This window comes from Cucurbita pepo, chromosome LG04 (assembly GCF_002806865.2).
Source record: "Cucurbita pepo subsp. pepo cultivar mu-cu-16 chromosome LG04, ASM280686v2, whole genome shotgun sequence".
NCBI lineage: Eukaryota > Viridiplantae > Streptophyta > Magnoliopsida > Cucurbitales > Cucurbitaceae > Cucurbita > Cucurbita pepo.
The window spans coordinates 1,437,691-1,462,154 of NC_036641.1; the positions used below are offsets into that span (position 1 = coordinate 1,437,691).

Consider the following 24,464-nt stretch of genomic DNA (forward strand, 5'->3'; position numbering starts at 1 on the left):
ATTCAAACAGTCCATTATCTTCCATTTTAACACTCTTTCAGCCTCTGCAAGAGCTCTTGAGCTTTCTTTTAATATCAATTGCTTCAATGGCTAGTGAAGGGCATAAGTTTCCTCCCCAAAAGCAACCAACCCAGCCAGGGAAAGAGCATGTCATGGACCCTCCTCCTCAATTCACAAGCTTTCAATACAAGCCCTCCAACAAGCTTCTCGGCAGGGTGGCGCTCGTGACCGGTGGCGATTCCGGGATCGGCCGAGCCGTGTGCCATTGCTTCGCGCTCGAGGGAGCCACTGTGGCCTTCACCTATGTGAAGAATCAAGAGGAGAAGGACGCTCGAGATATGCTTGGGATTCTCCGGGAATGTCAGGCCGCTGATGCTAAGCCGCCGATTGCAGTTGGCACCGACTTGGGGTTCGACGAGAACTGTAAACGGGCGATCGACGAGGTTGTGGCAGCGTACGGTCGGATTGATGTTTTAGTCAACGCTGCAGCTGAGCAGCACAAGACGCAGTCTGTGGAGGAGATTGATGAGCAAAGGCTCGAGAGAGTTTTCAGAACCAACATATTCTCTCAATTCTTCATGGTCAAGTAAGAAATTTAATTTTTTTTTAATACAAATTGGCTAGATTATAAGGTAAAGTTTTTATTGAGGACTGTTCTAGGTCGGCTAATTTAAGAAATGATCACGTCTTTATAAGTAAAGAATGTTAGGACTCACGACTCACGACACTCTCACTAATACCATGTTAGAAATCACGACTCTCTCCCGCCTAAGCTCTCATGGCTCTATTGCATAAGCTCTCATGACCCGGGCTTCCCAAAAAAACCTATAACAATGGAGATGTATTTCTTACCCATAAACTCGTGATCATCCCCTAAATTAGCTAACGTGGGACTCTCCCACAACAACAAAGAATACATCTCTATTGATGTGAGGCCTTTCGGGAAAGCTCAAAGTAAAGTCACGAGACCTTATACTCACCGTGGATAACATCATACTAATGAATAATATCATACTATTGGAGAGAGTCGTAATTCCTAATAGTTTTGAATTTGAATCAGACATGCATTGAAGCACATGAAAGAAGGCAGCTCAATCATAAACACAACATCGGTAGTGGCGTACAAAGGCAACCCCCAGCTGCTAGACTACGCAGCGACGAAAGGCGCGATCGTGGCGTTCACGCGAGGTCTGGCCCTTCAACTGGCCAGCAGAGGGATAAGAGTGAACGGAGTGGCGCCGGGTCCGATATGGACGCCATTGATTCCAGCTTCCTTCGACAACGAAGAGATCGAAAGCTTTGGAAGTGAAGTTCCAATGAAGCGAGCTGGGCAGCCAATTGAGGTCGGTCCGTCGTATGTGTTCCTCGCCTGCAACCACTGCTCTTCCTACTTCACCGGCCAAATCCTCCATCCCAACGGTGAGTTTCCATGCAACCACATGACTATAAACATCTTAATTTATTATAAATGATATTTACATGTATGAATATATGCAGGTGGGAGCATTGTGAATGGGTAAATTTGAATTGAGGGCGGGATCTAAGGGTAAAATTGTAATTTGTTACGCGTGTTTTTTTAATATATAGTTTATATTTCTTATTATTTCATCTGATCGAGAATTTCCTCCTATTATCTTACTTACGATTCAATAAGTTTTGTTGTCGTCCAGAGGTTAAGATGTTTGACTTTCACTTAAGAGATTCGGGTTCAATTTATGGTAATAAAAATTTTGTCACTTTAAAGTCTAGTTTATTGAAATACGGATATACTAATTTCTCCGAAGAAATCAACTAATAGGAGTTATTGAATTAACGTGTCCTACACATGTATAATTTGCTTTAAGTCAATTTCATTCTAAGTGTTTTGGATCTATGATGGTTCGAATTTATGCATAACTTTTGGGGTCATGTTCAATCAACCACTTTGACTGTGTTCAATGGTCTATTCTTAAAAGTATTTTTGCAACAATTTAAATGGTTACTTATACTCGCTAACTCCCATTATTTTATGGGATTGAGAACTTATCTTACTTAAAATGATTCAACAAGTTTGGTTGTCATTTAGTGGTTAGGATATCTAGCTCTCATTCAGGAGACCTGGATTCAATCTTCCACAACAAAAATTCTTGGCACTTTAAAGTCTAGTACATTGAAAGATGGATGTTCCAATAGGAAACAAAACAATTCTCGACAACCTTTTTGTGTGATCATATATACATTAGAATGATGATCGCAAGTAAAGGCCTTGATCTCGAAAGTCGGGGAGTCGGATGTGTTGCAAAATAATTAAATATGCATGCGTCCAATAAGCTTGGCGAAGACAAACCTTGCATAAGGTTTGACAGAGCCACAAAGTCGGGCTTGAGTTTTTCTCAACATAACATCACATAAGGTTTGATAGAGCCACAAAATCGGGCTTGAGTTTTTCTCAATATAACATCACATAAGGTTTGATAGAGCCACAAAGTCGGGCTTGAGTTTTTCTCATGGTGTATTGTGAGCATGTTAAGATCACGACGCTACATGGTTGAAAAAGCATGACCATGACACAGGAATGGGGGTGTGGTCGAATAAGCTTGGGTGTCGCACAAGTGATTTTAGGTTGACGAAGACAAACATCGCATAAAGTTCGACAGAGCCACAAAGTCGGGCTTGAGTTTTTATCAAGATGTATAGTGAGCATGTTAAGATCACGACGCTACCTGGTTGAAAAAATTCAACCATGACACTAGGCCTTGTGGGACCCATTCAAATTGGTAAGAGATTCCTTGTTTATAAGGAGATTGGGGGACGGAGTGAGAATATTTTTCTATGGGGCCGTTAGACAAATGGGGTTGGGGATGAGAATTATATTCTCACGTCCCCATCCCGTCCCCACCCAAAAAATTCCATTATAATTTTCAGTGTGTTGAAAAGTATACACGTTTTTTTTTTCTTCATATTTTTCTATAAGAATAATTGGAGACTTTAAATCATGTAACACAGAAAGGTATAGACGATTATTAGAGAGTAAACTATATAAGTTCAATTTCAATAAGCACGTACCAAGTTGGGTCTAAAGTGGTCCAAAACTTCAAGGTTTTCTAAGAGTGACGGGAACATCAGATACACTCTGTTGCTTGATTTGTCGAAGAACGAACTCACACCCAACCTTGGAGTTACGAGAAGTATACTCAAATATAACTCGTTATAGCTAAATATACAAATATGCTATCTAAAGTAGGCTTAATTTGGAGCTATTAATGGCATCATAGTCAGGAGTCACTTCCAATAGCAATAAACAAATAACTTATTTCAATTTATCTCATTAAAATTAAACTTTTTTATTTTTTATTTTTTATTTTTAAATTAAACTGCAAGCCTATATATAGATGAGAGCCAACCGTTGGAATCCGGTTTGTCCAAGGAAGGACCGGCTCGGTTGGACCGGATTGATCCTCAGCCCTAATTTTGGCCAATGTTATAATCTCACTCTCGGGTTTAGGGTTTTTGCAGGTTAAAGCGTTTTCTCTGTCTCTCCCTCTCTCAAGATTGCAGTTTTTGGAATTTATTTGTCGTGCTGTGGAAGGGGGAATCTCAGAGGCGTATAGTGAGAGATGTTGGACATCAATTTGTTCAGGGAAGAGAAGGGCAACAATCCTGAAATCATTCGTGAGTCTCAACGCCGCCGATTTGCCAGCGTTGAACTCGTTGATGAAGTAATTAAGCTTGACAAGGAATGGCGTCAACGTAATCCCTTCAATCTTTTCCATCGCTTTCATTTCTACCGTTATTTGTTACTTTTTTCTTATTTTCTGTTTGGAATTCGATTTTGTTTAGGCCAATTTGAGCTTGAGAATCTCAGGAAGGAGTTCAATAAGATAAACAAGCAAATTGCTCAGCTCAGAATAGTAACGCATCTATCTTTTTTCTTCAAAGCTATTTGTGCTTTCTTTTCTGCGGGTTTAGATTCCACATCTTATCTTCTCTGTATTGGTTGCAAGACAAAATAGTTTTGGAAGTAGCATTAATTTGAAAATCTAGGAAATTGTCAGCTTCCGATTTGGTGATTTAATACGTTCCATTATTTACGTTGAAAATTTTGGGAATGAAGGCTGGTGAGGATGCGTCGGAGAAGATTAAAGACACTGAAGAAAACAAAAAGTTGTCTGCAGAGAAAGACGTTGAAGCTAAGGATGTGTTAAAACAGTTGAATTCAAAATTGGAAATAATTGGAAACCTTGTGCACGATTCTGTTCCCGTCAGCAATGATGAGGTGTGGTATTTGGGATATCTGCCTTTGTTCTATTCTTAGTAGCGCCATCCTTTTTTTTAATTTAAATTTTTAATATTGTACTTACGACATTTTGTAGGCTAATAATGCTGTAATCAGATCGTGGGGTGAGAAACTGGTAAAACCAAAACTAAAGAATCATGTTGATCTTGTTGAGCTTCTTGGAATTGCAGATAGCAAAAAAGGTATTGAAATTTACAGGCTTCTATGAATACAAGATTTGCCTTTTATGTCTTCTATTAATTTTGCTGTGGCATTAGGTGTTTCGATCTTATGGTCTTGCTTCAAATCTGTATTAACTGAAATCTCTTTGTTTTGACTAGATGCTGTATTTGATATCCTTATTTCTACAGGAAAAAAAAAATGGTAAAATGAAGAGTAACAAAAATCATATGCTATCTGCATTATAAATGTTTCAAGTTAGCCATGTAGAAGGAGATATTATGGCTGCAGATTCTTAGAGCCTTTTTTCGGACATTATTGAATCAAACGGAATAACCACACTTTCAATGAAATTTATCACTTTTGATAGTTTCACAGATACGGTTCTTATACTTGCTCTTAGTTGGTTTAAAGTTTACTCTGGTTACAAATTACAGATTGAATAGACAGAATTTATCTTTTAGTTAATTGGAAGGATTTTATGTAGCTTTTTTCAGCTCTGGTTGTTCACTTTTATTCTAATTCCAACTTGATGGAAATATGTAGGTTCTGAAATAGCTGGTGGTAGAGGTTACTACCTCAAAGGAGATGGTGTGCGTTTGAACCAAGCTTTGATCAATTATGGCCTCGACTTTTTGGAGAAAAGGGGTTACACAGCAATGCAGACTCCTTTCTTCATGAGAAAAGATATCATGGCTAGATGTGCTCAACTAGCACAATTTGATGAAGAACTTTATAAAGTCTGTTATTACCCTCATCTTGTTTCAATGGGATTTTAAGGAATTTTAAATTCTAATGAATTTGAAATGAATCCCTTATTTCTTGAAATTAAATCTTGATTTAAAATCCTGTTTTTCAAGAATTTTAACACGAAGGATTTTACAGGATTTCAATGTCAATTGCCAATTATGAATTTTCTTTTTCATTTCCAATAAACACTTGAAAAAACGAATTCAAATTCATTTCAAATCATTCTCATATTAAACCACAACAATTTTTAAATCATTTCTAGTTTCTCATATCATGTGATATAAAACCTTTTCTTATATGTTTTTTTTTATTCCAAACATGCATACTGATTTCCTTCTTTGGAAAGTATAGTTTTTTAACTGTATTTCAGAACAAATTAGCAATGAAGTTTTTTGCTTTGTTGGACTGTGGAAACGTGACAAAATGTGACTGAATTAATTGATGTTAATTAGGTAACTGGTGAGGGGGATGATAAGTATCTAATTGCCACTGCTGAACAACCAATTTGTTCATATCATCTTGAAGATTGGATTCATCCTTCCCAGTTGCCTATAAGGTTCTTACGTCTCATTGAAAGCCTGTCCACCCTCTGACACCGTAAGAAAGCATTTTTTTTAAAAATAAAATTTACCATTGTTTATGATCTACACAGATATGCTGGGTATTCAACTTGCTTCCGCAAAGAAGCGGGTTCCCATGGTCGAGATACTCTTGGAATTTTCCGAGTTCACCAATTCGAGAAAATAGAGCAATTTTGTGTCACCAGCCCAAATGGCAATGATTCGTGGGACATGCATGAAGAGATGATTAAGAATTCTGAGGACTTCTACAAGACGGTATCTAACTTCTATTCCTTATGTTAGTGATTTCTTTTTTACATAATTACAATTTCCATGTTTGCTAGCTGGTTTATTTGGCTATTTTGTGAAACATTTGCTTAAACGAGAAATATTGTTATTTTTAGAGGAGTCGAGGGATCTTAGGTAGAGGTTAGTTATATTCTCTGTCTGATGTGAAATCCAATGTTTTGGCAGTTAAATCTCCCATACCAAGTTGTGGCTATAGTTTCTGGTGCATTAAATGATGCGGCTGCCAAGAAATACGATCTGGAAGCATGGTTTCCTGCATCCCAGACTTACAGGGAGTTAGTATCCTGTTCAAATTGCACTGATTATCAGTCCAGAAGATTAGAGACCCGATTTGGTCAGAAAAAGGTTAGTTCATTTCTTACTTCTAAATTATTGGAGGATTTATTTCTGTCATTAAAATTAAACCCGGTGGTACTAACGTTTTAATAGGCTTCTAATAGGGAGGAATTGATTCTTATAGCTAATTACGTCTGTGACTATGATTCTTTTTGTTCGGTTTTTTTAATGCTTTTGTACATTTTCATTTCCCCCTTTTTACAAAGTATATGATTCTTGCATTCTTGTAAGTTTAGTATTGAATTTTCAGGTCTTGTGTCCATTCTTTGTGTTAAATCAAGTTTTTTTTTATTGTTTTAAAAAGTTCATAGGAGTTTAAATATTTGACTTGTCTCTTTTAGTCCTTATATTTTCAAAAGATTCTGATATGCCCTTTGAGTTTCTAATTCTGTATTTAATAACCCTCTATCTATAATTCTATACTTTAATGCCTATGCCACACCGTATCTGATCTGATATAAGTTTTAATGCGTACACAAACTACGTGGATGCAATCTTACGAGTGCAAGGAAGAAACCAATAATCTTTCTTTTCCTTTCCAATATTTGCAGAGCAACGAGCAGACAAAGCAATATGTGCACATGCTGAATTCCACGCTCACAGCAACAGAAAGGACTCTGTGCTGCATTCTTGAGAACTACCAGAAAGAAGATGGGGTGGAAATACCAGAAGTTCTACAACCATTTATGGGTGGAAAAACTTTTATGCCCTTCAAGGCGAAACCAACAACAAGCGATGCCAAAGGGAAGAAATCGAAGGCCTGATTGCATAATTTTCTTCTCTCCCATTTGATTTATAAAATTTCTGACTCAAGGAAAGGATATATTACTCAGTATTGTTGGAACTTCAAATTATCTTTTTGGTGGGCATGGAGTTATACGACACTAATAACAGATGGCTGTTCTTATTTATATGCTTCAATTGTGGGTACTCTCTCTATAAAAGAGTTGTAGATTGAATTTTCTGATTTAGAGAAGCTTGGCAATCGTTTCTGAGATTGACTTAGGTTCTTAATTGATTTTATTTAGACTGAAACAACAAGTATTTGGAAGCTCATTTGAGAGGGAATATGTTCGGATTCTAAACTAATTTTCTTGGGCTTTTGCAGGGCTGCCAATCGTTTTCATCAACCCTGTCAAGCAAGCCCAAAGCTGACTCCAGTAATGAAATTCATGGATCACTCCCACATGGTCTGGAAACTCTTATTTAGAAAATTCAGATTATTAGGTTTGAGATGAAATATTGCTATTTAACGCAGTTTTGGTATTATAATTTTATAGCTCTATCGTTTTTATTATCGTTTGATACATGGGAAGCGTTTTCAATAGTTTTCTTGGGAAAAATTGGAAGGTAACGATAGTTTTATGCAATTTTACCATTTTGGAGTTTCTGTTTTTTTTGGCAAATCTTATTATTATTAGTATTATTTGATTGAATTGGACTGGGAAAATTGAATGCCATCAATCAAGTTATGTTCTTTTAATTTCCCCTCCTATGATGCAGTTGAATTTCATTCCAACTAAGTTATCATCTTTTATAATACATCTCTTCCTTCTGTATTGAATTTGAGTTCACTCGCCCCATTTTCATGAACAAAGAAAGCGAATCGATTCATTGCCATGGTCATGTCACAAGAAGCTTCATTTTTTAGTTGGATGTGGATGAGTAGAGATTCAAACTTTTATTGAGTTATACTCTTGGCCATGTCACAAGAAGCTTCTTTTTTAGAGATTCAAACTTTTATTGAGTTATATTCTAATGGTAGACGATAATCTATTTATTTGATATGTTTATGTTTATCTTTTACACGATTTTAGATTAAATTACAAATTTAGTTTTATGGTTCTTCACAAACTAATAATCTATTTATATGATATGTTTATCTTTTTTACCCGATTTTAGATTAAATTACAAATTTAGTTTTATGGTTCTTCACAAACTGATAATCTATTTATTTGATATGCTTATCTTTTACACGATTTTAGATTAAGTTATAAATTTAGTCTTATGGTTCTTCACAAACTATCCTTGGCTGATCGCTTTTTTTCATAGTTTTCTAAGCGTAACTATTTTAGTTGAATTAGGGTGTAGAGTTGAATAAAAAATAAAAGTATAATTATTTATTATGAATTTTTGAACCAATTATAAGAACGAGATTGAAATTAATTCAAACTCTTAATTAAATAAAATTATTTAAATAATAATAAACGTTATCATTCTTTTCACAAACATAGATAAATAAATAAAAGCCATTAAGTATAGTCATATTACTTACTCTCCGCTTTTAAGAGTGAAAATTATCTCGCAGATCAACATGAGCTTTTTCAACATGCTTAGTCCTCACAAATCACACTTAACTTTGAAATTATCTTATGATTGACCTAAAAAAAAAAAAAAGGAGTGCAGTTTTCAATTTTTTTTAAGAAGTTTTTTTTTAACCATCTTATTTTCAAAATTGCTCTCACGTCTCAAATTTTTTGTTTTTGTGTATCAAACCTGCCATAATATTTTTAAATTTGAATTTTCTATTGTAGAAGCCAGCCCCGACATATTTGCTTTTGCTTTTTAATTTAAGACGCGAATTTGTACTAAAAACCCCACTAATAATAATAATTTTAAAAAATAACAACTTAAATTCTTTTGTATCCTTATATATATATATATATTTAATCCCATATATTTCAAAAATAAATAAATAATTCTATTATTTAATCATTTATTTAATTATGGTAGGAGAATTGAAAACCCTAAGACCTGATGGTGTCAAAGAGCTCAGTTGCGCAGACAGATCTTGATTTGTTTACATAAAAAATGCCAAAATTATTAGAAATTGAGGCCCCCAGTGACGTCAAAAACAATAATAGTTCGTTTTTCTTTCTTGGTTTTAAGAAAAAAAAAAAAAAAAAAAGAAATTCTGTCCCTCAAAGTTCTAACAATCCCATATAATAACGAGAAAATGACATCTACACCAACAAAAACCACAGTTTGTTCCGAAGAATATGCCATTTACACCGACACAAAATATGTATTTTGTAGCACAAGTGCTTGAACTTTTTAATTTTTATTTTCGAGAATTTTTAAAAGAGGAAAAAGTACTAACCTATTTTTAAAAAAAAGCACTTGCAAAGTCATTGGCTCTTTTATCTTCATAATCCACCTGATAATGATAATGCAATCAACGACAGTCAAACGTTCATGAAAAGCAAGGATTTGGGAGACTATACTACTCTACTACAAACAGGCTTTTGCTTGAAAATTTTAGAAGTAATGTGAAGAACTCTTCGTGTAGCTCCAGTTTCTAATTACTTTTAACTCTCTATATAGTTGGAGATATAGGAGTAATAATTGTCTTTGTATCTATAATTTAATAACCACAACTATTTTTACTAAAAAAAACTAGAAAACTAAAAACAACATGGGCCTCAAACCTAGAAAAATATTATCATTAACGTAGTAGGACAATAAAGCATATAATTCTTCTTTTATGGAAAAATCCAGAAAACTAAAAACAAACTCTTTATAAAATGGGACCTAAAGGCTAGAAAACGTATAATCATTAATGTAGAAGGATAATAAAGCATACCTTATGTCATCCGCTTGAGAGATTGGAGGTGTGTCCAGACCTTCTCGACCATAAAGGGACCAACCGGTTGAAATGGAAAATGCAAATATAGGATAGGTTAGAGATGATTAAATCACACATGTTCTTGTAATGAAGATAGAAGAATCTATTGATCTTATGGAACATATATATAAGATAGATGTTCTCCAATCAATGAATTATATGGTTTAGCTAAACATTGGTAAGTACTGGAAACCAATGGCCCCAAAAGAAATTCATCTTTGTAATCTACATTCTGTTTTATCGAGGGTGGGGCAGTTTAGTTTCATACTGTAACAGTAAACAGATACAGTTTGAGAATGACAGAAAGAGCTAACTGCAGCAAGAAGATACTGGCCACAATCAAAATCCACCTTTCACCGGCTGACTTTATGTGAGCTCGGAGATTGAGTGCCACAAATGATGCAGACATGAATCCTGCCACGCCTGCAATAACCCATCTGAAAATTTCCAGAGGGACAATGGAGAGACACTGCAAATACAACAAACCCAACACACGTTTGAGCCACCAAATAATAGAGATTAATGTATCAAGCTCAACGATTGGGTAACAAAAAAACTAGTTGATATCTTTCATGGTATCGTGAAGATCAACACAAAAGGTCAAAGGTATTGTAAAAAGGTTATGTAAACTCACCACAGGCTTTAATATTATTGTTGTTATGAATAGGAAACAAATTTTCTAAGAAAGAATGACAAACGAAACTGTATAAGAAAGGCGCTACACAAACACACCAATAAGAGTGGCACCTAAGACTGCACAAACACGGACACAGGATACAGATGCATCACAATATAGACAATGTGACATGTTAAATTCTGAAGCTACAACACAACAAAATCAAGGAATGCTCTTTGGAAAACGAAAGAAATGAACCGTGATCTTCCCACGTCTGGAAGTCAAACAATGCAACCCTATAAGAACGATCAGAAGACAAATTTTTCTTTAATTTCTACTGCTGTCAACCCTACATTTGTGATATAAAAGAGGTGACATCCTACAAGCAGAGGATAGGATAGCAAAGAGGTGAACTATCAGTGCCAACAGGTGTATAAGAGAAAGAAAGAGTTCCATCATGATCAGCCAACATAATATACCCTCAAATTATATTAAGTGCAGAGAATTGAAAAATACAAATCCAAGTACCCTATTTATTCCAATATCCGTGAATGTCCATGCTAACTTGGACAGACCTTGACTATGCTCATGGGTAACCATCGAAACCTACTATTAGGTTGCAAAGAAAACTCGTAGGATATTAATTCCTAAGTAGATGTCTACAATAATTTAAACTCATTTCATTTTAGCCCTTCCGATTCACAGGGCCCTTATTGACCGTCATGCCAATCCATCATGGTTAACTCTATACAGGTACCCCTAGTCTATAAAATGATCCTTCATACTCACATGGTTGATAAAAGACAAAAACATACTCCTTGCCTTATTTACTCTAACTTCTTTGTTGATACGACAGACAAACGTCACAAACCTATGGAAATTCATTTACCCAATAAACATGTAAGAAGCAAATGAGAGAGTGACATCAGACACAAAACCATGTCAAATGTTGTACCAGAAAGAAAGTAAGAGAAAATGAAGGGAGTTGTATGCTTCCTAATTATTAAACAACACAAGCATAAAGAAATTATGATCATTTTTCTTAAAAAAAATGAGGCACTATGAACATATTGAACTACAAAGATGCATTTGAGAACTACTACTTTCTGTACTTTCTTTTTCATAATGGGAATGGGAAGGAAGGGTGATTTCAAGAGAGACAAAATTTTGAACATGTAATTCGTAGTAAGTAATAGTATTGATCATGGACTAATTAAACTTACCAGTGCCGGGATGAATACAAATAAAGAGTAGCCATAGAGACATAAGAGCTGAACAAGGCCAGAGGGCACCGAGAAGTACTTGAGGACTACATATAGTCCAAGAGGAACAATGGTAACATAGCCATAGAACAAACCAGCAGACCAGGTTACCAAATTTATGTCGTAGTTCCATTCTTTTTTATGTATCTTGTGTGCCACGTATGTTACAAAAGTTCCAATAGAAGCAGCCACAAATATCAACGTAGTACATATCCAAAATGGGCCATATCTGCATGAGAAAATGAATTATAATCAAAGAGCATGAGCCTTCGGGATAAAATAATTTCCCTCATTACCATTATAAACAAAGTCATCAAGCAAATGGTCAATATTTACTTAGCGTAAGTCTAACCTTTGGCCAATGAACTTTAAAGATAAATTTAACAATGACATAAGTTAAGAAAGCATTACAGAAAGAGCAAATTCTGGAGCAAAAGAAAGAAGAGTTTTTTAGACATACACGGCAATATTAAGTGCGTTTGCAGGATTGTTTTTATATTGATAAACTGAAGAGTTTACCATAATTTTGAATTCCTTTCTTTAAAGAGGTTCATTTGTTTTTTTTTAACTGTTCTGTCACCTTCAACATTTTTTTTATTGGTGAATGATACAGAGTTTTAATTGGACTATTTTGTTCCATCTCTTCACATAAATTACCAAAGGTGCCCACTCATTCAATTACTTTTTTCCTTTATACTTGTACATGTTAATATTAGTTAAATTACCCTAATTGTAAAGTGTAGTACATGTTAATATTAGTTAAATTACCCTAATTGTAAAGTGTAAAAGTTAAGTTTAGCCTTTTCTAATCACAACAATACTTTAATATCAATTATGGTGTTAAATACTTATTGTAGTTTTACTAAAATATGCAACATTAAGAGTACAAATATTGGATTTCGGAAGACTCATCTTTGATTTTATTATCATTGTTTATGAGTCGTTAACTTTTAAGTTTTATATCTATACATTATCAGGTATAAAAATATGTATATCACTATTAATTTGGAGCTTGTTCAGTAGCTACTTCCTTTGTGGCCATTTATTAAAAAGAAAACAAGAAGACTCTTTAAGTATTGATATTAACCAGCAGGTTGTTAGTTAATTCCAAGCTTTATTTCTATAATAAGTCCATGAATATACGTGTCTATGATATAAAGATCACATCTACATTCATTAAGAGCTTACAGAGCTAAGTGTAAAATAATTTCTTTTATAGACATCAAGAATAATATTAACCAAATAACTGTTAAATGATTCGAAGAACCTCATCAAGAACCACTTATTTAACACACAAAATTTCACATAGATCAGAATTCACAATTATTTTGTATAAAAACCAAAACTTAATGGGATATTTCACATGTATTGCACTTGGTAATGAACAAGTATCATAAAACGTGGATTCTTATCAAAAGGGAAAGAAAAAAAGTGAAGTCTGAAAGAACATTCTGTCTCAATCTAAGTCTAACAGAACAAGAAAAACTCTTCAAAATAGCAATCAGAAACTGCCAAGAAAGTATATACTCAACTTGAGTTCACACAATGAATTACTATTGGTACGATTTCTTTTCCCAAACTCTTTACGGAACATTAGTGAAGTCAACATCTAGAGAAAACTTCCTCATGAAACTTAAGGCCACCATTTATAGTTACAATTAAAAATTTAACTCTTTTATCGATTGGAAATTTTCAACAAAGTACATTGTCTACAAAAAATTCAAACCCCAACCCAAGGAAATTATCTTTTCAAAGGTAAATATTTGAGTAACATACTGCAATAATGAGCAACAGTCAATATTCAGTGAGATGACACATTAGTGCGGTTATATAAAAAGAACTTACAGATCTGGAGTGTCAGCTGTCCTCTCATTAAAAGTTCCTCTGAATGGAAAAAGTGAATCTTTGATCCTCTCTAGAACATCTGAAGTATCGACATCAAAATATTGTTTGTAGGAAGAAATTGCAAAGGTCCGAAGCCAGCCACCTTGTTGGGGGGTTTCATCAGAGCCAGAGATTGGTTTTGAAAATGTATCTGCATCAGATAAACTTCCCTATTAGCTCAAACTAAAACCCTTATTATATATCATACAAGTCAAGGTACGATCAGCTGCTTCACTGGCTCTGGTAGAAAATACTGTTGTTTCCTAGAAATATATCTATATACATATCGCCTGTATGTCAAAACAGAGACAAAATTGAAATAAACATTCAATTTATTCTCTTTTCATGGCACAAATAAACCCATGTCTTTCCCAGTTTAATGAAGTCCTATGACCCCTTAATGAACTACAACATAATTATCAATTGCCCATAATCTGATGAGTTCTGATTGCATTATGTCAAACTGAGGATATCATTAGCCCATTAAAGTGAGATGCATCTTGATGAGATCATGTCGTGAACTTCTCAACTAAAAAGTAATCTAACCACCATGCTAAATGACACATAAATTAACATAAAGTATACAGACGCAAAAGCCAAGGGTTACAGAAGTCCCAGAAGATTGTACCAATAATATAATGGGAAGTTCATTATCTACAACTACTTTAGACACGAACTGAGAAAGTTGTCTGTAGGTAATAAGGAACTATCTTCATGATATAGTAAACAAATTTTGAGTGCTCAGACCACCAAGGACCCTTCACTAATTTACAAAACCATCTACTCATCTGCTCGCGCATCATATTGGGTAAGTGTTACATTTGTAATGCCTCTCAATCTAAGTCTACCAGAACAAGATATCATCGGTCTTTTTTCTGGATCAATGGAAAACCTATGGAGATTTACAGTAAAATCACCTTCTCATACCTAATTTGAATATGCAATATTAAACTAGAAGATAAAAGAAAGATCTTTAAATACCATCAGCATCACGAGGAGGCTGGGAACCACCAGTGATCTTTCCTTGAGTTCCAGAAGGAGGAAATGTTTGAAGACTTGAGTCTACAATAATAAATCAACCAGTTATTGTATCCTCTTGCAACAAATAGAAAATAAAAACAACACAGAGTCAGTGGATCAAGATGAAACTTTAATACTTGACCTCAATCTTCATAATTTACAATTAAATTAAAATTTCACTCCAGTATTTAATTCTATATCATTCCTGCAATGCCAGATCTTAGTCAAAATTTCTTTCAGAAATGCTTCTGGCCTCGTTAAAACTAATATTAAATCCATTTCCATTTTTCAAATCAAAATGTCTATTAAAAGATTCTTTAGATCTAGCACCGGCGAGTCTGCTATGCTTAACTTAAACCACTAGGTCTTCAAATTTCATTCAAATCACACACCAAATTTGGATCCTAAAGAGCATAAACCTCCTACAAGAAGCATAGATTCTTTTTCCTACCTATAGTTGTCCGGTAAGCCAACGAACCGGAAAAATTCAGCATATAAGAATTTTCAAGTGGCTTATAATTCCACTCGCGCACACACAAAACTTAACACTAACCTCCAAACCTTTTCTTTATTCGCCCATACTTTCTCAGAATCCATAAAACGGTATCAGAAATAAGAAATTACTTACCATTGAATTTAACGGTTATTTGTCCCTGATCTGGAACGGCCTGGAAGGAAAAAAAACGCAGAAAACGGAGAAATCAATCGAATGGATCGGATTCGACTACAGTGGAATATCATTAGAAAAGAAATGCAGCAGATTCGATATGTTCACTTCAAAACCAAAAACGGTAAAGAAAGGTAAAGGAGAAGAAGCTTACAGGCACAGCTCCTGAAACATTTTGGTTGTCTATAGTCGTATAGTTACCACCGGACATCATCTTCTCCGTCTTCTTTCTTCCTCTCCCTCTTCGTCTTGGTCTTCTCAGAGATCTATCTCCGTGTTCCAGACTGAATTAAGTTTTCATTTATTATTTGTTTGTTAATTTTCCCTTTTTTTCTTCTACGTTATTACATTTTTCTCCTCTATTTTCCATTATTTACAATTTTGGCCCGGACTTCACCATAGAAAGAATGTTACCCTCATACTTAGTTTTAGTTTTGGTGTGCGAGTTTTATTTTATTTTTTTAAATATAAATTTAGTTGAACATTTTTATTTTGTCCTAATAAATTTTAAAATGTTAAATGGTTGCAACAAAATTGTTAATTTAGTAAAAAAAAAAAAAAAAAAAATTAGTCGAATAACTGTTAAATTCATGGCAGCTTAGAGTCAAATTCTTCACAAACTAGTTAGATTGAATCTTAAGAGTTTCATAATAAATTTTTTGTCAAACTTTTAGATCAAATTGTTCTAAGATTTTTAGAATACACATCAAAGTTTTGATCATGCCATAAACCTTTTTCTTCAATGTATCGAATTCTTTGAGTCGTCTCTACCAAGGGCTTAGTTGAGATGAAATATTTCCCAATGGCAAATTTGTTAGGTGGGCAAGATGCTTCGTTGAATACTCTCAATCCACACAGATTATTCCATCTAAAAAAATGTAACGTAATTTTCACGTGAGGGTTCACCTAGGATTTCCTTTCTTCTCTTTTAAATAGCTACGATAAAGTCAAATTTGCCTCCTCTTAAGACTCATTGGATTGTAAATGAAGTGCAAAGTGCATGCCCTTACGGTCTCAACCGGACTCGACTTAGATTGCCCCATGCCGATGCGAGTTTTTGAGTCTCGTAGAGATTTATTTCTAGTTGTCTTATATACTTCTAATTATGATCTTATACTCCAAAATCAACTATAAGATCAAATAAATTAATTAATTAAAATAAGAAGTAAAATCTTTTGAAGTTTGTGTAAATAGTGACATTTTAAGTCCCAACTTTATTCTAACAAAGAACTTGAATGGGTTAAATTAAAAAGATTTAATTAAATCATAAGAAATATTATTAACTTCATTAATGTTCATTGAAAATAAAATGGGATAATTAAACTAAAGGTTAAACTAAATATCAATCTTTAGTTTCAACAAAGCCCCAATACTGTTAAAATTAAAGTTTACCAAATTCTACCTTAATATTAACAGACAGTTAAACGGTGAGAAAGATTCCAACCATGAAGGGTAATCTTTGGAGCAACACCAGGAGGGGCCTCAAAAGAGATTTTGATGGGCATAGCCTCACCTGGGACCAGGGAGAAGTAGTTGTCTGAGTAGTGAACAGGCAGAATCCTTGTATCCTCTCCTTCTTTACCCTCTGCCTTGGCACTATGGACCGAAAAGTGAAGAAAGAAGGCGACTCCGACCGCGTTTCCATTCGTTTCAACTAGCCTCGGATTGTTGCTTCCAGTAACGATATGTCTGCAGATCCTGTGAAAGAAACCAGTGCTGCGTTTTTTATCGGTCTGTTCTTTGTTTTCCAAAGAATTTGAATCGGAATCGCCCTCGCCTTGCCTGTTGATAAAGTTGTTGTTGTAGGTTAAGCTAGAGGATTCTGCATTTTTTGACTTGTTCTGCACATTCACTCTGACTTCATAGGTGGATCCTTTTATTATAACCTGAGATGTAACTTGAATGGGTATGTTACTCTTTCTGTAAGACTCCAACTGCTTGTAATCGCCACCGGACTGATGTAGCCAGTAGAAGTTTCTCGAGATAATACCGTAATTCGAGACGTTGTACAGCTTCAGAAGAAGAAAGTAAACAGGCTTGGAATCTTTGGATTTGGGATACTCCATCTCGACAATGGACGATGTCTGTTTTGGAGGCAGGGAGAGTTTCTCAAACACTTTAAAATACGGGCATGTCCCTTCAAGATCCCATACCGAGGCTTCAATGGCAACGCCAGATATCTCGTCCGACGTAGTGTTTACGACCTGTTCAAGACAGATTCAGAAACATGTCACAGTTTAGTTGAGAAATACAGATGAAAACATTTAAACTAAATCCATTGATTCCCATGGTTAAAAGGACATAGGAAATGATGAGATAAATATACAACATATATCACTTTGCAGTTCATATCACTTCACCATATGTCTCAGAAAGTTATGTTTGTTTCAAACCAAAAAAAAGATAGTACGTTACAATACTCGAAAAACTTGCCTCGATGCAACACGTGCTTAGATTCAGCTGGACATGGATAGGTTCCGCAGCACAACGACATCCAAAGAAACCTGCGGTTTGGTCGAGGAGATGATCGTAGAACTGACCTCTTAGACCTGTCCATGGATTTTGTGTTTTCCAGATTAAGAAACCGGTGTACTTCTTCCACATTCGACAGTTCCAGCCTTCAATTAGAGCTCGATATTGAATATAATTAGCAAGTTGAGCCTGAAAGTTTTGAATGTTAGAAAATGAACTTAACTGTACAAAATTTCATGGCACTACTTCAAGACCAGAAATTTCGATTTTACCTTCAAACAAAAATCATCGAGATCTTTCGGAGAACCGTAAAGTTCAATCTGACTTTCAACCTTATGTGGTTTGGAATAGGGAATGTATTTATGGTAATCCCAAATGGGGTTTGGTACTTCTTCTACATAGCCAGCGGGGAGTTTCTTAACCAATGGAATCTCCCATCCTTCTGAAGGCATTGTGGCTCGGATGGTAGCGGCGACGGGCATGCCTACGGAACCAACCTCAGGATTAAATCCGTACTTGTAAAAATCATCCTTAAAAAAGTTTTCGGGGTATTGGATCTCATAAGGACCATCAGTAAAGTCTCCCTTCCCATTTGCAAATCCATCCCACATGGATCCTTGAACATAAATGCGAGTACCATCGAGATATTGGCTCGGATCCTCTGATTCTGATGATGAATCTACCATCCACTTCTCATTTTCACTTGACGTTTGAAAATGTGGATGAAGTTCCAAGTCTTTTTTTAAAGCAGTGTTGATATCAGGTGGTGGAACTTGTTCGTTTCCACCGACCCAAAGAGCAAGACTAGGATGGTTTCGTAAAAGTTTAACTGTGTCTCTTGCACAAAGCAAGAAAAGATCATGATCCAGAGGGCCATTAGGATTTGATACTGGCACACCACGTCCATCAACATCCCCAGTAATCCAAAACTCCTGCCACACCTACAATAATTTATTTGCAACAGTGATCGACATTCGTATTTCAATCTTAGTTCAACAGAACTATAGAGTAAGAGAATGCAATAGCCAATAATTAATCAAGAAAGCATATAAGAAATTTTTTAACTTACCAACAAGCCATAAATATCACAATAATGATAAAATTCTGGCCTCTCGGCCAATCCACCGCCCCAACAACGGATCATGTTAAAATTCATATCTGCATGAAATTTAATGTCTGTATGATAACGCTTTTCTGAAAGTCGAAGTAACCCATCAGATAATATCCAATTGCCACCACGAATAAATATAGGCTGCCCATTGACCTTGAACAGCCTGCAAAGAAGAAATGGTATGAAGGACAAGAACAATCTGACCAAAAGAAATTTGATCAAGCATAGATGTGAAATTAACATAAAAAGTACCTTCCACCAGTTGCGGTATCAATATCACTTTCTATTTTACGGAAACCAAAATGATGATTCCAGGAATCAGACTCTCCAAATCCATCTACGTCTACGGATATAACGACATTATATAAGGATTGCTTTCCCATTCCGTTCGGCCACCACAGGTTGGGCTTGTAGAAATAGAGCTGTCATTCACCATAAAATTACTTGAGCAGAAGTTTTGAGCCTGACTAATGTGTATCTAACTAACCTATTTACAGTTTAACCATCAGACTATAAAGAATAACATAGTAACCTAGAGTAAATTCAGAATTACCAACTTCCATTACTAAAAGTCTCAGCAAATATCTTGAGAAAGAAGTGAAGTAAATGATATTCTTTCATTTTTTTGGAATATCTCAAGTTTTACCTAGTGGTTCTCTTCTAAAGCGAAGCTTCTCCTTCTTCACCACTAGCTTATTGTTTCTTAATTAAGAATGTGAACGTCACTTTTTCCCTAGCGGTTCGTCTTTTTCTTCTCTGTTTAGTTCCATACATGGTCAGTATCAGCGGTGGAACTTACATATAGGTATAGAGCACATATATGAAGAAACATTACCCCTCAAACTTACATCAACTAAAAGGTGAAATCTATCGAAGAGGATAACGGAGGACTAGAGAAATTTTCCAAGGGTTTGAGCACCCCACCAAGAGGAGGTGCTAAACTTAAAAGTTTCAAATATTAATCTGTCACCCGAAGCTAGCTTTGGAGTGTACAAAGTGGCATGATGAGTGGGACCTCTCATACCAATTTTAGAAAAATATATATTGAGGACCAATAAAGAGATAAATACAGAAATTCTGTCAAAGAAAGATGTAATTACCAACCTGAGGAAATGTATATTGTATAGTTGATCCAGCAGGGACAGACACCTTCTGAGACTGAATATGCTCAACCAAGCAAATGTTACCTTCTAGTTCAGTGGTCACTTGAACGTTCACAGAACAGTCCGCAACCCAAGAGCTTTTGTTTTGCATCTCCAACGTAGCATGCAAGTAAACTCTCTTATAATCGTCAAAAAATGTTGATACCAAGTGAGGATCAATAATCTTCACTGGCTGTTCAAAAAGAAATCATTAACATACGACCTTTGAACGTTAGAAACAAATAGGAAGGAATGTTTTTCATAGAGGAGAAAATCAGCAATGACATACTAAGGAGATGAAATGACAACCCAATCATACAGATATACCACCTAGTAAGAGCATTCAGTGAAATTCTCAGGCGAAATAGAAAGATTGTTTGGTAATTCTATCTATGTTTGATGCTTTAGAAATATGTAGAACTCAAGAAATAAACCTTTTAAGTCTTTGAGTGTATATTATTTTATTCAACATGCATGCACAATTGAAACTACACAATAGAAACAAAAATACAAAATGGAAAATAAATAGAACATATCAGTTTATTAGAGAACAAAAAGTAAACCACTAAGCCATGGTTTGATCCAGCTGCCAGCAGAATATTTGGTATGATTCCTACTTTGATCTATGAGCTTTCATATTTACTCTATTTCGTTCCCCGAACTTTCAATTAATCGGTTTCTTTCCTCACTTTCAAATAATAAACCATTTTACTCATTGTCACTGATCTTTAAAAAATTAGTTAAGTTACAAGTTTGACTATGAACTTTCTGAGTTGGACTTAAAATATTTCTAATTGGTCCTTAAACTTTCGAGATTTTGTGTCTAGTATGTCCCCATTATTAACTTTATCGGTTAAATATTTGAAACATAAAGACCTATTAGACACGAAATTGAAAGTTTAGGAGTCTATCAAAAACTTTTTGAGATAAAAGAAATTGATTGATACAACCTTGGAAGTGTTGGGATCACTTTTTGAAGTATAGTAACTTAATAGACACAACCATATTCATTGAGATTTCACTTAAAAGGCACAGCCATGAGCTGGATTTTCAAATGAATTTAGGATTTTGTTAAATTATTAATGAAAAATTAGTGGAGTGGGTAGAAATAGTTTTCTCATGGAAGGTATAGAGACTAAAACTGAAAAAATAAAAATCGAAAGGCTAAGATAGAATCTTTGAGAATTTCAAGACCAGAGGGGAATAAGTACAAAAGTTCAGAGACTAAAGTAGGATTAAAACCCAAATCAGATAAGAAGAGGCATAATTCAAATGAAACTCACCCCAGTCCTAGAAATTGATACTTCATCCCATATGCCAGTGTTTCGATCCCTGTAGCAACATAAACACCAAAGGGCATTTCATACACAGAAATTTTCAATTATTACCAGTTTTAGTCCTACCAGTAAATGAGTAATTGAACAATATACGTTTCAGTTTATTCACAGTCTGAAGTCTAGCCAGATATTGCATTTAAAACAAGAAAATGGAAACATTTGTCATACATGAACAGAATATAAATGTTAGCAACCCATTAAAGACAAATAAAGTCATAAATTTTGTGTCTCAATTCGAAGATAAACCAAATTAACTTGTTCACTTTGTTACTTTACCATACGCATCATTTCCATGCTTTCATCTTTTGACTACAATCAGATGATAGTATACCATTTTCTAGCATTGAAGCATACAGTAAATTAGAACCTAGTGACAAGCTTCATATATTTATGATCGTGTATATATAATAGAAAAGGTAAGGGGAAAAAGTGTTTATGATTTATGAATTATACTTTCTAAGAATTTGCTTACTTTACACTACAAAAGCTCTGTCTTAAAAGATGGTACACTTTGTTATGCATGAGAGAGAGAGAGAGAGAGAGAGAGAGAGAGAGATACTATACCTTAATTATTACCCAAGTAAGTTCATCAAGAATATCTTACATTGATTACTTACTCATTTTCCAAACTTCTCTCCAACAAATTTTTTTTCTTCAACCCACCATGCAAAGAATTAGTGTGCCCTCACTTAACTGCTAGAACATGATAAATTGAATCTGATAATTCAATGCTTCTCTAGTTAGAACTCTTGAATTTCGATATTCATATTCTTATAGGGATCCATTTTCAATGAACAGCATTATTTCTCTAACATCAGTATATAGACTTGAGACATTTTTGTACAAATCTTGCTTGCTGATTGTGTAACTAAGAGTAGAAATAAATGATGCGTAGAATTGTTCCACGATTTCTATTAAAATAATTAGTCTGATTACTCCAAGAAAGTAGCAGTAAACGTAGATATCATATGAAATATTATTCGTGAAGAGATAAAAGAACAAGAATTAAATATATAATCTCATAAACACAAGTAAATCACCTTATGGGAGCCATCCAATCCCAACCCTCGACATATTGTGCCGCGACATCTTTTCCAATCTAATGTAAAATATAAGATATCAGGCAGCATTAAAACATCTAATACTAAATCCTTCGGATGTAGAGTTGAGGAGGAGGACTTACATACCTCATGATCACCACCCTGACCTCCTTGTGCTGGAATTCTGCCCGGATGATCAGGAGGGTGGACTAGAACAGCTAGTAAATTTGTGCCATCTGGACGCATAACATCAGACACATCAAGGGAGTGCCTTCTAAACATCCCTTTCGGCAGGACCTTTTGGTGACCATTTATATACACTTCTGCAGAGTAATTTATAGCGCGGAAATTCAGGTCCAGATGCTGAGATTCTGACTGCAAGTTGAGGAGAAGCCCAGAAGGTTATGAACAGGCAGAACTAGTCCTAGAAGCAAAATTGACGGGGAAAGCCAAAAGTTCGCCCGGTCAAATAGATCTTTATTCAACATCTCAGGTCAAGCAGTACTCAGCAAATTTATTCATATGACAAAGAGCCCTCAACCAAGGACAACAACGTAATCACCAGGGGAGCGATTTAAAATGTAATAAATAAATATTTGTGCTCAAGTAGGCTGTAAAGGTCATCAAGTCCAGTAATCTAAAGAGATAAAACAAACCTCATTGAAGGAAAAAAAGAGTACACAAGGCACAGGCGTCATGAAATTTCTCAAGCCACTTACCAGTTTACATTGAAAAGTTGTGAAGAACCAGAATGTGTAGTACTCTCTTCCAGAATCAGCAATATCAATTATCGTTTCATTTTGTAGTCCATAGAAAGGATCGGGAACAACTTTATTCTTCACCAAAGTTCCCAACACACTGTCAAATGTAAATTAATAAATCAACATTGTAACTTGTGATCAACTGTAGATTAACTTATTTATATATCCATAGGTTAAAACTCAAAATTAGTAACTTTCGAGTTTAAAAAGTGTTCTTAAACTTTCAAATTCATATATAATACATCGCTAAATTTCGAAAGTTCAAGAACACTTTGTAAAATGTTTCTAACAAGTGCTTAAACTTTTAATTGTGTCTAATAGATCTCTTGAATACTAAATTTTTTTAAAAGTAAACCGATCTATCAGCCATGAAACTGGATTATGTATTAAACTTTCAGTTAGATATTTAATTTTATTGTACTCAAAAAGGTCAAAGAAGTAAATTGAAGTTTAAAAGTTTGGGGATCAAATACAAATTGTAATGTAGCTACTCACAAATGGAAATCTTTAAGAAACTAGCAAGAATTTCCATTTTTCTGATTTTCTTGAGGTCAAAATTGCTAGAAAAAAAAAAGGCTAGTCGTAGTAAAAAGTCAAAGCCTACAATCTCTATTTCAGTCCAATTCAAAATCACAGCAACCACGAGGATTTAGAAATCAATTTCAAGCGAAATGCAGAGGAATGACAGTAGAAGGAAGAGGGAATTACGTTCCAGGTACTGCGGCCTCCATCCATGGCGAAGAAGGGCCGATCGAGGGGGGGTGAGTAGTAGTAAGCTGGGCTCCACTGAGCTCGACCTCTGTTGACCTCGCCGCAAGCCAACCGGAATTGAGCTTCAACTTCTTGCCGATTTCCGCCATTGTTAGAGGAGAGGAGAAATGGAAAGAAAAACCAAGATGTTGAATCTGGAAATGGCGATTGGGGAAATTGGAAAAGAGGGTTCCCTATCATGGTTCATCAAGAAGCGGTAGCGTAACACTTTAAAGTACAGATGTCCACCCAGATGTTTACAGTGTCCGACCTACCTTCACTTTCACTTCTAATCAAACAAAATTTACCATTTATTTTAATGAAGAATTAGGCAAAAAAAAAAAAAAAAAAAAAAAAAAAAAAAAAAAAAAAAAAAAAAAAAAAAAA

The 24,464-nt window shown here is 34.9% G+C and overlaps 4 protein-coding genes across 4 annotated transcripts; 2 read left to right on the forward strand and 2 right to left on the reverse strand.

Annotated features, from left to right (window-relative positions):
• Nucleotides 1–1,748, forward strand: LOC111792880 (NADPH-dependent aldehyde reductase 1, chloroplastic-like). Its single transcript, XM_023674495.1, has 3 exons — nucleotides 1–586; nucleotides 1,061–1,419; nucleotides 1,498–1,748. The coding sequence occupies exons 1-3, from the start codon at nucleotides 87–89 to the stop codon at nucleotides 1,518–1,520; spliced, it is 882 nt and encodes a 293-aa protein (XP_023530263.1). The 5' UTR covers nucleotides 1–86; the 3' UTR covers nucleotides 1,521–1,748.
• A 1,722-nt stretch (nucleotides 1,749–3,470) lies between these two features.
• On the forward strand, nucleotides 3,471–7,388 carry LOC111792869 (serine--tRNA ligase). The gene is made up of 9 exons (XM_023674480.1): nucleotides 3,471–3,729; nucleotides 3,820–3,890; nucleotides 4,094–4,255; nucleotides 4,353–4,458; nucleotides 4,982–5,175; nucleotides 5,638–5,741; nucleotides 5,838–6,021; nucleotides 6,220–6,399; nucleotides 6,942–7,388. The coding sequence occupies exons 1-9, from the start codon at nucleotides 3,597–3,599 to the stop codon at nucleotides 7,152–7,154; spliced, it is 1,347 nt and encodes a 448-aa protein (XP_023530248.1). The 5' UTR covers nucleotides 3,471–3,596; the 3' UTR covers nucleotides 7,155–7,388.
• A 2,709-nt stretch (nucleotides 7,389–10,097) lies between these two features.
• On the reverse strand, nucleotides 10,098–15,754 carry LOC111792890 (protein YIPF1 homolog). Its single transcript, XM_023674509.1, has 6 exons — nucleotides 15,619–15,754; nucleotides 15,426–15,465; nucleotides 14,759–14,839; nucleotides 13,739–13,928; nucleotides 11,855–12,122; nucleotides 10,098–10,484 (listed from the first exon to the last, which is right to left on the reverse strand). The coding sequence occupies exons 1-6, from the start codon at nucleotides 15,676–15,678 to the stop codon at nucleotides 10,278–10,280; spliced, it is 846 nt and encodes a 281-aa protein (XP_023530277.1). The 5' UTR covers nucleotides 15,679–15,754; the 3' UTR covers nucleotides 10,098–10,277.
• Nucleotides 15,755–16,714: 960 nt separating this feature from the next.
• On the reverse strand, nucleotides 16,715–24,328 carry LOC111792852 (mannosylglycoprotein endo-beta-mannosidase). Its single transcript, XM_023674453.1, has 11 exons — nucleotides 24,036–24,328; nucleotides 23,286–23,424; nucleotides 22,714–22,941; nucleotides 22,567–22,625; nucleotides 21,473–21,521; nucleotides 20,152–20,382; nucleotides 19,300–19,469; nucleotides 19,006–19,210; nucleotides 18,209–18,877; nucleotides 17,898–18,125; nucleotides 16,715–17,668 (listed from the first exon to the last, which is right to left on the reverse strand). The coding sequence occupies exons 1-11, from the start codon at nucleotides 24,185–24,187 to the stop codon at nucleotides 16,874–16,876; spliced, it is 2,925 nt and encodes a 974-aa protein (XP_023530221.1). The 5' UTR covers nucleotides 24,188–24,328; the 3' UTR covers nucleotides 16,715–16,873.
• Between the last annotated feature and the right edge of the window lie 136 nt (nucleotides 24,329–24,464).